This window comes from Salvelinus namaycush, chromosome 25 (genome assembly GCF_016432855.1).
Source record: "Salvelinus namaycush isolate Seneca chromosome 25, SaNama_1.0, whole genome shotgun sequence".
In the NCBI taxonomy this organism is placed as follows: domain Eukaryota; kingdom Metazoa; phylum Chordata; class Actinopteri; order Salmoniformes; family Salmonidae; genus Salvelinus; species Salvelinus namaycush.
Genome location: NC_052331.1, coordinates 34,407,497 through 34,420,896, shown reverse-complemented (window position 1 = coordinate 34,420,896; position 13,400 = coordinate 34,407,497). Strand labels below are relative to the sequence as shown.

At 42.3% G+C, this 13,400-nt stretch overlaps 1 protein-coding gene across 1 annotated transcript; it reads right to left on the bottom strand.

Annotated features, from left to right (window-relative positions):
• Positions 1-3,226: 3,226 nt before the first annotated feature.
• LOC120020035 (regulator of G-protein signaling 5-like) lies at positions 3,227-5,402 on the bottom strand. Its single transcript, XM_038963466.1, has 5 exons — positions 5,261-5,402; positions 4,983-5,072; positions 4,784-4,845; positions 4,289-4,455; positions 3,227-4,083 (listed from the first exon to the last, which is right to left on the bottom strand). Exons 1-5 carry the CDS (start codon positions 5,302-5,304, stop codon positions 3,907-3,909), a joined length of 540 nt encoding a protein of 179 aa, XP_038819394.1. The 5' UTR covers positions 5,305-5,402; the 3' UTR covers positions 3,227-3,906.
• Between the last annotated feature and the right edge of the window lie 7,998 nt (positions 5,403-13,400).

Below are 13,400 nucleotides of genomic sequence, written 5' to 3'. Positions count from 1 at the left end.
TTCATCACATTTGCATAGAGGCACAGAGTAGTAGAGTAGAGGCACAGAGCAGTAGAGTAGAGGCACAGAGTAGTAGCATAGAGGCACAGAGTAGTAGCATAGAGGCACAGAGCAGTAGAGTAGAGGCACAGAGTAGTAGCATAGAGGCACAGAGCAGTAGAGTAGAGGCACAGAGCAGTAGAGTAGAGGCACAGAGTAGTAGCATAGAGGCACAGAGCAGTAGCATAGAGGCACAGAGCAGTAGAGTAGAGGCACAGAGTAGTAGAGTAGAGGCACAGAGTAGTAGCATAGAGGCACAGAGCAGTAGAGTAGAGGCACAGAGTAGTAGCATAGAGGCACAGAGCAGTAGAGTAGAGGCACAGAGTAGTAGCATAGAGGCACAGAGTAGTAGAGTAGAGGCACAGAGCAGTAGCATAGAGGCACAGAGCAGTAGAGTAGAGGCACAGAGCAGTAGCATAGAGGCACAGAGCAGTAGAGTAGAGGCACAGAGTAGTAGCATAGAGGCACAGAGTAGTAGAGTAGAGGCACAGAGCAGTAGCATAGAGGCACAGAGCAGTAGAGTAGAGGCACAGAGTAGTAGCATAGAGGCACAGAGCAGTAGAGTAGAGGCACAGAGCAGTAGAGTAGAGGCACAGAGCAGTAGCATAGAGGCACAGAGCAGTAGAGTAGAGGCACAGAGCAGTAGAGTAGAGGCACAGAGTAGTAGAGTAGAGGCACAGAGCAGTAGAGTAGAGGCACAGAGTAGTAGCATAGAGGCACAGAGTAGTAGCATAGAGGCACAGAGCAGTAGAGTAGAGGCACAGAGCAGTAGAGTAGAGGCACAGAGCAGTAGCATAGAGGCACAGAGCAGTAGAGTAGAGGCACAGAGTAGTAGCATAGAGGCACAGAGCAGTAGAGTAGAGGCACAGAGCAGTAGAGTAGAGGCACAGAGTAGTAGAGTAGAGGCACAGAGCAGTAGCATAGAGGCACAGAGCAGTAGAGTAGAGGCACAGAGCAGTAGAGTAGAGGCACAGAGTAGTAGCATAGAGGCACAGAGCAGTAGAGTAGAGGCACAGAGCAGTAGAGTAGAGGCACAGAGTAGTAGAGTAGAGGCACAGAGCAGTAGCATAGAGGCACAGAGCAGTAGAGTAGAGGCACAGAGCAGTAGAGTAGAGGCACAGAGTAGTAGCATAGAGGCACAGAGTAGTAGCATAGAGGCACAGAGCAGTAGAGTAGAGGCACAGAGTAGTAGCATAGAGGCACAGAGCAGTAGAGTAGAGGCACAGAGTAGTAGCATAGAGGCACAGAGCAGTAGAGTAGAGGCACAGAGCAGTAGAGTAGAGGCACAGAGTAGTAGCATAGAGGCACAGAGCAGTAGAGTAGAGGCACAGAGTAGTAGCATAGAGGCACAGAGCAGTAGCATAGAGGCACAGAGCAGTAGAGTAGAGGCACAGAGCAGTAGAGTAGAGGCACAGAGCAGTAGCATAGAGGCACAGAACAGTAGAGTAGAGGCTCAGAACAGTAGAGTAGAGGCAGTTATAGAGGTGGCACACATGGGAAACGTTTAGTAGCATAATGTCCAGGAAAATGTTGGCCTTTTATAAACACATTTCATGCAATTCTACCATTCTACATGACTTGAGTCTTTGCCAGAATCTTTTTTAAAGATGTGTGTGAAGATATATTGCGTTCTTACAATATGAGGAGGAAATGATAGTCCTAAAAATGCTTTCCAGTTTCACTGACTCACCCAATGATGCACAGATCACTCACTGGTGATGGCCGATGTGCTCGTGCCAAAAGCCTATCTCTCTTTTGTAAAACAATATTTGGAAGTTGATCAAATATTTTGGTAGCCTACAACACAGAGTCTTCTCTTTTTAGCAGGAGCCATTCGCTTTCCAACCTGTGTTTTCCCTCAATTGGATTTGAAATATTGCGAAATGCCTGTTTTGTCTGCGTGCTGTTTGTTTATTCACTGACATATTTGCCGCGCGTTCCCGACTGTAGGCTATTCCTTGTTATTGGACTGCAATCACCAGCTATTGATCCTCTGTCGCTAAACTACAAGCCTTCTCGCGGTGTAGTAGGCTACTCTGAATGATGGCATTTCTCTCTGAACAGACAGCATTAATGGTATAACTTTGGCAAATGTATTTCAATGTAACGGGGGCTGCAGGTCGTTCAGAACCCTTCGCGTGGCTATGAAGGAAATACATGATGAAGTGCAACACTGGAGAGATGAGAGTTGCAGGTTCATGTCTATCAGAGTAGAGAGATCATAGAAAGTTGTGTGAGACATAACGGCGCGCTTCTCACACAGCCACCGCCAAGCGTTCGTCTCAAACGTAGGTTACAATGTTGCGTAAACCATAAACTTTTAGAATATTAGGCCCGGGCTGAAAATCTTATTGCTGTGTGGGAGGAGAGGGGGGAAGACAGGGAGGGAGGAGAGTGGGAAGAGAGGGAGGGAGAAGTGGTGGAAGAGAAGGAGGGTGAAGTGGTGGAAGAGAAGGAGGGTATGTGATGTGAGTCACCATGGCTCTGAGCAGTTCACTCGTGGGCGAGCTGAGGTAAGCAAACCTGAAGAGGTGTATAATGGGTGATCGCTAGTCTCCATGGAGACCACGGCCAGCCCACGCTCTCGGCAGCTGCATACAGGGAAAACACCTCGGAGGCAGAGTGTAGTGGAGAATTCGCTATTCCAGACGTTCCTTCAGTCTACCCCCCACATACACAAGAGCCCTGCGACTCGGAGGCAAGGGGTTCATCCCAATTAGATAGGAGTCTAATTGCTTGCTGCATTGCTTGCTGTTTGGGGTTTTAGGCTGGGTTTCTGTACAGCACTTTGAGATATCAGCTGATGTAAGAAGGGCTATATAAATACATTTGATTTTTGATTTGATTTGAGTCTATGGTGCACGGTCAGTGCCCAATGGGCACAGATGTAAATTCAACGTCTATTCCACGTTGGTTCAACGTAATTTCATTGAAATGACTTTGAAACAACATTGATTCTACCAGTGTGTGCCCAGGGGGTAGCAGTGGGTGGTGATTATCTTTTCATAGAGTCATTTTTTTTAATCCTCTGTCGCCTTTCCCTTTCAATGTACGGAGATCTTTGTATGTTTCATGTGTCATCTTATTGAATGTTGAACATATAAGAAAGCTGGATCTGATAATTGCTGTGGTTTTTGATCTGGTAAAGAAAATGAATAGAGTAAAAACTTCCTATCATGTTGTTTAATATAGTTCCGATTTTATTCAAATAATTTCCTCTCACATAAGGAGTTCTGGGTATAAAAAAAAGTACACATAAATATAAAAAATGTTGTGGAATGGTACAGGACAGTGCTGTACAGTGCACTCTACAGTACAAACATTTCAATAACATATCTATAACAGAATTACTGCTAATAAATAGACAGGCATCAGACAATACAAAACTATAACAGATTCTCAGTGATTGTGCAAAGCAGTCCTTTTCCATCACATTCTTCTTTCTGCTCAAACGCCATGAACATCAACTTCTTGATGTGTCTTTGACCTCAAGACACATGTTCACCTTTTACAGACTTCGATACCTCAATCTTCACAGACCTCTTTTACAGACTTCGATACTTCAATCTTCACAGTGAGCGGCCTTCAGGCCACAGACAAGATTTCCAGTCTCAACTTCCGACTGACTTCCAGTTCAATCTAGTATACATCTTCAGTCCCCCCCTCCATACTTCTGACCCAGCAGCACAGGACCCTTCCTCCACTGAGGAGGACCCTAGTGAGACCACCTGGTTTCCAGTGTGTCCTTTTCAGCATGTCTCCCATGGACTTCTTCCTTGTGTCTCATTCACCACCTGCAGTTTGGCCTTAACCAGTCTTAACAAGCATCAACCAGCCTTAACCAGTCTTAACAAGCCATAACTGCTCTTAACCGGATTTGACCTGCCGACTGATCTCCAGGTAGGTGGTGGACTTGAGGAAGCGAGGGTAGCAGTCTTTCTCCATCAGGGCATAGATCTTCTCCTGGGCCAGGCTGAAACAGGACTGGCTGGGGTGTTCCAGATTCTTCTTGGTGATGGCTTTGGTCTCATGGTCGAGGTTGACCTGGGGGAAGAGGATGGGAAATTTTATTACTATGTGTTTTACTTGAAACAATGTCTTATTGGGTATTGTTTGTGCACAATGAGTATATTATTTTGTGTGTGTGTGCATGTGTTTATGTAGCGTATATCCAATCTACGGATTCCTCTACAAACATACTCTGTATGTAGATATAATTGATGAATTGTATATATATATTGATAGTTACCTCTCTTGGTGCGTCACTGCAGACAAACTCCTCATAGATCTTCTTAGCTGTAGCTGATAGCTTTGAGGAGGGCTTGGTTATCCTGTAGTCTTCACAGGCCAGGTAGAAAGCTATGTTCTCCTCGCTAAACTCCGACACCAGGAAAGCACGGAACAAGCACAGTCCATCTGGAAAAGAGAAGGTGAGAATTGTCACATTAGCATCTGTGAATTTATTGTAGCATGTCACAACTTCAATTCACTTTTAACTGTGTCCATTTGTGATGTGGAAGCAAGCAGCTTTTCCTATAGTGTATATATAAAACAATATATTTGGATATGTTATGAGTGAATCCGGCTACTGCTGTTTTGGGGAATGCATTCTGGCTATGTGGAGCATCAGCTACATGGCTTTTCCTATCCACGTTTGCAATACACATGTGTACAATATGTACTTGTAAGTTTGTGTAGTATGACTAATTAAAGTATGATAACTCATAGCAAGAGTCAGACTTACTTTGGTTGGACAGCAGGTTCTCAAACGACTCCTTCCATTTTAATGGTTCGCTCTTATTTAACCTGTTGATAAAAAAGCATCAGGTTAGTTCATCCGGTCATTACAAAATAACTTAGTATTGACTTTGCATGGTCTCCTTCATTTCCAATGCAACAAAAATCTGTGTAGACATAGAGTATTCTTTTTTAGAATATCTGACCTTAGTTTGTCAGTTTTGTGTGAGTGACCGATGATGCTCAGATCTGGCTTCTGTAGAAAACCTCCAAAGAGAGCTTTGAGTTCCTTTGCCCTGAGAAAATAAGAGAAAAACATTTACATTAGATTGATGCAATCATTCACACCTAACTTACAACTGATCATCCAATTTCCCAATGAAGTAGCTGTGTAATAATTCCCATCAATGTAAATCCAAAATGTAAATCCAGTGACATATACTGTGATGGGATAAAACGTACAGATTATTAAGGCAAGACATACCTCTCCAGACATGTGGTAGGCAGCGATTCCAGTCCTCTGCACATGGTGAGAGACGATGAGATGTGATCCTTTGAGCTGTTCACAGTGTCTGTAGTATTCTAGAGCTTTGGAGTCTATGATAGCTCTGTCACTGCAGTGAAGCTGGTTCTCAGCATGGTCTGCTGGCTGTGTGTGAAGAGAGTGCATTTATAGGGCAGTCCCCTCTGTGACATCACGTCTCTCAGCCAATGGCACGAGGGCCATGGGAGGAGGAAGATAGTGCCAAATCCACACAATAATTGTTCTAAACGTACCCCGAGACTTATTCCACATTTTGTTGTGTTACAGCCTGAATTTAAAATAGATGAAGTAGATCGTTTTCCTCACCCATCTACACACAATACCCCATAATGACAAAGTGAGAAAAACCCCGAAAATTAAATACATAAGTATCTAATGTATATAAGCATTCACACTAAATGCTAAATGCTCTCTAAAAGCTTTAAACACCTACTATTCTTTTTCATATTATTCAAGCTCTGTAGAATTGGTTGTTGATCCTTGCTAGACAGCCATTTTAAACTGATTTAAGTCAAAACTGTAACTAGGCCACTTAGGAACATACAATGTTGTCTTGGTAAGCAACTTCAGTGTATATTTGGCCTTGTGTTTTAGGTTATTATCCTGCTAAAAGTTGAATTTGTCTCCCGGTGTCTGTTGGAAAGCAGACTGAACCAGGTTTTCCTCTAGGATTTTGCCTGTGCTTACTTAGCTCTATTTCATTTATTTTTACCCCCCAAAACAAAAGACAAGCACACCCATAACATGAGTGTGCTTGCTCATGCTTGAACATATGAAGAGTGAGAAAGGGGGGATACCTAGTCAGTTGTCCAACTGAATGTATTGAAAACAACATGTCTTTCATTTTGTTTACAAGGCCCTACTTCATAAACGTCCATCTTATATAAGTTTGCTGTTGAGATATAGACACCTGAGTTGCCTAACCCGCTAGTAGGCAAATCAGGAAAGAGGTTAGACGAGATACTTTTATCTCAAGGCCATCAGACTGTTAAATAGCCATCACTAGCCGGCTACCACCCGGTTACTCAACCCTGCACCTTAGAGGCTGCTGCCCCATAAACATAGATATTGAATAACTGGTCACGTTAATAATGGAACACTAGTCACTTTAACAATGTTTACGTACTGCTTTACTCACTACATATGTATGTACTGTATTCTATTCTACTGTATTTTAGTCAACGCCACTCCAACATTGCTCGTCATAATATTTATATACTTTTACTTTTAGATTGGTGTGTATTGTTGTGAATTGTTAGATACTACTGCACTGTTGGAGCTAGAAACACAAGCTTTTCACTACACCTGCAATAACATCTGCTGAACATGTGTATGTGACTAATACAATTTGATTTGAGTCCTTGGAAGCGCTGAAGGCGGCTTCATAGTGTCGTTATGACCAGCTAAAACAACGAGACTCCTTCCCAGAAACTCTTCAACAACATTTCAAATGTCACACATAGTTTGGTTATGTACGGGCCAAAACTACAGACCACGTGATTCGGCTTCCCTGGTACAGTAATAGGCAATTGGGAAATGGTGGTTTACATAGTTCTTCTTATCCATTTATGGTTTGCATTAGGCCATTTCCTATGAACGTTCTCTTGAGGACTGACGCCCATCTTTTCAAGCTTGTCCATTCATTCTAAACACAGACTAATGATGCTTTTGTCTAAGTTACGCTGCAGTGTCTTGGAAATATGATGACATTTCTTAAGTAGGCAAATAATTAGTAGGAAACACTTTGTCGCTGTATAGACTGTGGGGATACTGGGAACCATCAGAAAGTGATTAAATCACAATGATGACAAAAGCTTTTCCAATAATTCTTTGCCTCCTTTAGAAATTGAATCATTTTCCCAAGCCACTATTATGCACTTTAGATTCAATTTCATCAGCGCCAGTTGAGACTGCATTGAATAGAACTTTCAGTCGGTCCTCAAAGAACATTCACCAATGAAGTTGCGTGACCTGAAACCCATGAATAGGGGAAGGACCAAAATACTTTTCTCCTTGGGGTCATCTAGCTAAAAGAGTATCTGGAATAGGTACTACTGGGTGAGGAAAACATAAAAACATCTGTAAAGATGTTGTATCTTAATTTAATCAACCTGTTGCAGGAGCTTTCCTGCAATGCAGGACATTTCAAACTTGTAGTGTAATTGATGTTTAAAAAGGCTTATGAAGTTTGTAATTTCCACTTTGAAATTTCAGACTTAATTTTCCCTTACGAAAAAATGTATCAACCCCTACAAAAGTGTCCATTCATTATAATCCACAAAATAATTCACATTTCCTGTTGCTGCAGGATTATTTTCCTGCTGTAGCAAACTGGCTCAAATTAAGATCCTACACCTGTACGTATAATCAGATGGTTCTCTTTAATGGGGCTCTGCTGATGTGGGTAGTCATTGAAGAGTCTTGATATTCCAAAAAAGGAAAGGTTATATCATCTCCCATGAATGTGCCAAAGCTTAACTAAGTCCACAGGTCGTATGCTTTAAAAAAATATATAATTGAATAAGCACCATGAATTAAAGACGTTGTTTTTGTCATTTATGGGAGGTGCTATGACCATTCCTTTTTTGAGTACTAGTCTAGTGTGATCGAGCGAGCATAGACAATTTCAAATACAAACGGAATGAAAATAAAAGGGCAAATTTTTTTTTTTATGACAGTCTCTTCTGAAATGTGTGTTGACTTTATCTCCCAGTTGCACTGGTAAATGGCATTGAAACTTTGGGTATTTGCTACTTTATCTGGAATTCAGTTAAACGAACGTTACATTCTGTTGTCACGGGACAACAAGACTAAAACACTTTAGTGTTAATACTTTTCAAAGTCTTTCAGTGAGCTGGATGGTAGCCATTTCCTATCATGTCTAAGTTCACTAGGCGTGAAGACTCTATGGCCTATTTTCCTGCTCTAGGGTTGATGTTTTTAAGGACATTGTAACTTGTACAACTTTCGGCTCTATGCCAATGGAAGCTTCCACATAGAGTAAACATGTTTTCCACAGCCATAACCATCACGGGGTTGAATTACATAAGTCGTGACGGAATGAGCCAGATCTATTTCAAACTCTGTTGTAGGCATTGAAGAGCGCCAACCGCGACACGTTCTTGCTAATAATGTTTGTAATTTGATCAACATAACAGGCAACTGCTAGTTTTCAAACTTTGACTGATAAAACCGACTTTACACTGTTGTAGTAATAATACAAATATATTTATTTTATATAGCGCTTTTCATTACGAACAGAATACCAATTTTGCTTCTAAAAACAAACAAAAACAGATGGAAGATTCTTGGGAGATTGTCTTCCACAGATTCAGACGATAGGGCTCCGAGGCAGGATTGATAGGCAGTTTCTTGAGCGGGTGGAGCATAGATGATACAGCAAGGGAGAAAAATGTCAGTCAGGTAAAGAAGCTCTTCATGGCATCATGAGGAAGGACAATTATGTGGATATATTAAAGCAACATCTCAAGACATCAGTCAGGAAGTTAAAGCTTGGTCGCAAATGGCTCTTCCAAATGGACAATGACCCCAAGCATACTTCCAAAGTTGTGGCAAAATGGCTTAAGGACAACAAAGTCAAGGTATTGGAGTGGCCATCACAAAGCCCTGAACCTCAATCCTATAGAACATTTGTGGGCAGAACTGAAAAACCATGTGCGAGAAAGGAGGCTTGTGGAAGGCTACCCGAAACGTTTGACCCAAGTTAAACAATTTAAAGGCAATGCTACCAAATACTAATTGAGTGTATGTAAACTTCTGTCCCATTGGGAATGTGATGAAAGAAATAAAACCTGAAATAAATAATTCTCTCTACTATTATTCTGACATTTCACATTCTTAAAATAAAGTGGTGATCCTAACTGACCTAAGACAGAGAATTTTTACTAGGATTAAATGTCAGGAATTGTGAAAAGCTGAGTTTAAATGTATTTGGCTAAGGTGTATGTAAACATCCGACTTCAACTGGACAATACTTATGTCACAATCACATTGGTGTGTGTGTGTGTGTGTGTGTGTGTGTGTGTGTGTGTGTGTGTGTGTGTGTGTGTGTGTGTGTGTGTGTGTGTGTGTGTGTGTGTGTGTGTGTGTGTGTGTGTGTGTGTGTGTGTGTGTGTGTGTGTGTGTGTGTGTGTGTCTGTGTGTGTAAAAGAGAGAGTGACACACTTACACACACAACATTTACAGACAAGGTGACTGTCTTTCCACTAAAATAATGTAATCTTGATAGGAGTTGGTCAGAATAGTCTCCTTACGCAACCAAGAAGTACAAAAAATCATTTTGACATGTTTGTCTGTAAGAGTTCAGCTTTCTCATCGGTAACACAGTTTTGATGATGACTTTATGGATTCATCCGGGAGTTGGACTCCCCACAATTTCCTGTCCTCTTGTGGTGATGAAATTTCTCATCTCATCTTAAAGTGGGAGTTTTGGGCAGCAAGACCTATAGCCTTAAGAGTGGGAAATTTTGGAATGTTAATTTGTCTGGTCCCAAAGCTTCCACCCCAAATATTTGACTGGACCCCGGGAACCAGTTTGCAGTCTTACTCCCCGCTTGAAGGGCGGTCCATCCGTGTAAATAGAGAGACATTTAGACCAATCAGTGAAGGGACATGGTTCCAACGACTGCCAAACCAGCCCACTGGGCACAGACTTAAATTCAATGTCTATTCCATCGTTGGTTCAAAGTAATTTCATTAAAATGACATGGAAACAAAGTTGATTCAACCAGTGTGTTCCCAGTGAGAGGGTTGTGGGTTTGATTTCTGCATGGGCCACGTACTGAAAATAGCTATGTGTCACCATCAATGTCGACAGTTCTGCTAGTCGCTTTGGATAAAGGTATCTTCTTCATGACAATATTATTACTATTATTACATAGTCGTGTGCGACTGTTGACTCTTCTAGTATTTATTTTTAGCCATTACCTGTAACTAAATAAACGAGACAACTAATTTAGTCTCAATCAGCACTAAAGCCAAGGAAATCTCTTCGTCAATTAGATGATTTTTGGTTTTGTGTCAGAGTTGCGGACAAGGCTTTGAATCCCGACCATCTGTCAGTGGATCTGGAAGTCATCAGTATTCAACCATCTGAATGACTGTCTGACAGAACAGGTGGAGTCCAGCCTCATGCATCACAACTAAGATGTTAAGCCAATGTGGATAAATGATCAGGCGCACCTTATCTGCGGAGGATCAAATGTCAACCAGATATTTGTAGGTTTTTGCAAAGCTTTAGCCTAAGATGAAATCCTTTTGAACTCTGTTATACAAACACCGTTCTAGCTTCTGTTGGAATAATAATTGAAGCACGTGGTCTCGCAATGTAATCCATGCAGTCAGGTGTTGAGTAAGAGGATACTGTCGCTGATACATTGCCCATGGGTCTTAATGACATACCAGATGCTACCAAGCTGTGGATTTTAAACAGATAGCTTGCTATAAATTAATGCACCCCTTGTTTTTCACTCATTGTGTGCTACAAGAGAAGTTTCTGTTCTGAAATGAAATGAAATACTGTTGACCACATTTGGTCAACACTAAAACAACGATTTTTTAAATGATTGAGTGTTGAATACGAGGATAATGTTCCTGATACACTGCTTATAAATATATTTTTTAAAGAACTAGTAAGAACTACTTTAGCACTAACAGTTGTTAGTGTTAATCAAAAAAAGTGTATTATTGGACCAAACATATTTGACCCTTGCATTCTACAAGTAGTATGTCACGCAAATGAATTCAATCAATCAAGTCTATTTTATAAAGCCCTTTTTACGTCAGCAGATACCAAAAACCCCATAGAGCAAGCAATGCAGAGGCAGAAGAACAGAGTCAGAAGCACAGTGACCAGGAAAAACAGAGGCAGAAGCACAGTGGCTAGAACGAACAGAGGCAGAAGCACAGTGGCCAGGAAGAACAGAGGTAGAAGAACAGTGGCCAGGAAAAACAGAGGCAGAAGCACAGTGACCAGAACGAACAGAGGCAGAAGCACAGTGGCCAGGAAGAACAGAGGTAGAAGCACAGTGGCTAGAACAGACAGAGGCAGAAGCACAGTGACCAGGAAGAACAGAGGCAGAAGCACAGTGGCCAGGAAAAACAGAGGCAGAAGCACAGTGACCAGAACGAACAGAGGCAGAAGCACAGTGGCCAGGAAGAACAGAGGCAGAAGCACAGTGACCAGGAAGAATAGAGGCAGAAGCACAGTGACCAGGAAGAACAGAGGCAGAAGCACAGTGACCAGAACGAACAGAGGCAGAAGCACAGTGGCCAGGAAGAACAGAGGCAGAAGCACAGTGACCAGGAAGAATAGAGGCAGAAGCACAGTGACCAGGAAGAACAGAGGCAGAAGCACAGTGACCAGGAAGAATAGAGGCAGAAGCACAGTGACCAGGAAAAACAGAGGCAGAAGCACAGTGACCAGGAAGAACAGAGGCAGAAGCACAGTGGCTAGAACAGACAGAGGCAGAAGCACAGTGGCCAGGAAAAACTCCCTAGAAAGGCAGAAACCTTGGAAGAAACATAGAGAGTAATCACGCTCCGTAGGGTGGCCAGTCCTATTCTGGCTCTACCAGGTAGAAGTTTAAGGGGACATGTGGCCTTAAGGCCAGATCGTTTTCAAGATGCTCAAACGTTCATAGATGATCAGCAGGGTCAAATAATAACCATGATGGCTATAGAGGGTGTTACAGTTCAACACTTCAGGATTCAACTTCAGCTGGCTTTCATAGTCAGCCATTCAACGTTTCGAAGACTGGGGACAGGAACAGCCAGGATCGAACACTTTCTCAATGTTTTATTTGCTAATAATTCTCAGAATTATAAATGGAATTTCCCAGCTAAACGAATAGTACTGGATTACCTCAGACATAGCCTAAAGACAATGAAATGCAAATTGCATAACTTTTTTCACAGAAAACTCTACAGGGGGCAAGGAGCACTCCTTCGCTAGCCTAGAAACAAGATGGCCGATCCGTGGGGAAAACCATAACAGTGGGATGCTAGTACACAGAAGGCTAATTGGGAACATTGTCAGAAATCAGCTTGCAGAGAGAAGAAAGCTATTTTATAGGAATTGATTAACTTCAGTACTCAACTAATGCATCTTTTCTGATTCTGTGGTTGCCTTGTGAAAAACCAGGATGAGTGGGAACACAGATAAGTGCTGGTAAACAACAGGGGGGATGTCACATTGGTGTCACCGAGGGCAACATTGAGGGCAACAGAGGAGAAAGTCTGTCCCTTTCATTATACCATAATAATGTCAAATCATGCTAGCCTACACACCACCAAGTCTACACTGCATGCTTTCTGCTTCTCTAATTAGCTTGATGCTAACAGGCCTAGTTCCCGGGACAGTTCCAGAGAGTTCAAACGCTTGCGGATGTATTGATGAACTCGTAGACTTTCTTACTGGTCAAGTCGCCATAACACAAGACATGTCAAACTTTGATTCAATGACATCTCGGATTGTGTTTATTAGCTGCACTTAGCAAAACGTGTTCTGCCACACTGCAAAACGGGCCATTGGGTGAAAGCTCACTTACATAATGCATGAACGACAGGGTTCAAACCTCTGTGTTTTGTGTGCATCTAAGGACTGTGTTAGCCCACTGAGCTAAAGCTTAGGTATTAGCCCGAGGAGCTAACGCAAGTCTTCAGGTTTCAGACAAAGTTACCCATTATGTGAGCGTGAAGCACTGAACCACTTCTACCCCCTTTGACCTCGTCCTCCTCACAGACTAATCCACATCAGGGCACCTATGTGGCTGACTGGGATTGAATTTGGATCTCCTGGACACCACAATATTGTACTAGCTCAGACACTGCGACAACATCGGCTAAACGTTGATCATCTGCTTGTTGTTGACGAACAGTGGCGATTTACTCCGGTTCAACACTTGGTCAGGAAATGTAAAGAAAATGTAAAGAAAATTACAGGGGATAAACTGGTCAGAGGCAATAGGACGGCCACCCACTGCTTTTAACTATTTGTTATCACTGTGTGTCCGAGTTCTTAGTCCTCTGAGTGTAAGCCTAGACATTAGCTTGGGCGGCT

Bases quoted from the DNA above. Each gene is read 5' to 3' on its own strand.
- LOC120020035 (XM_038963466.1), bottom strand. From the start codon at position 5,304: ATGTGCAGAGGACTGGAATCGCTGCCTACCACATGTCTGGAGAG. The intron at 4,846-4,982 runs GTCAGATATTCT...TTTTATCAACAG, and splicing joins CACAAAACTGACAAACTAAG to GTTAAATAAGAGCGAACCAT. The intron at 4,456-4,783 runs GTAAGTCTGACT...TCTCTTTTCCAG, and splicing joins GAACCTGCTGTCCAACCAAA to ATGGACTGTGCTTGTTCCGT.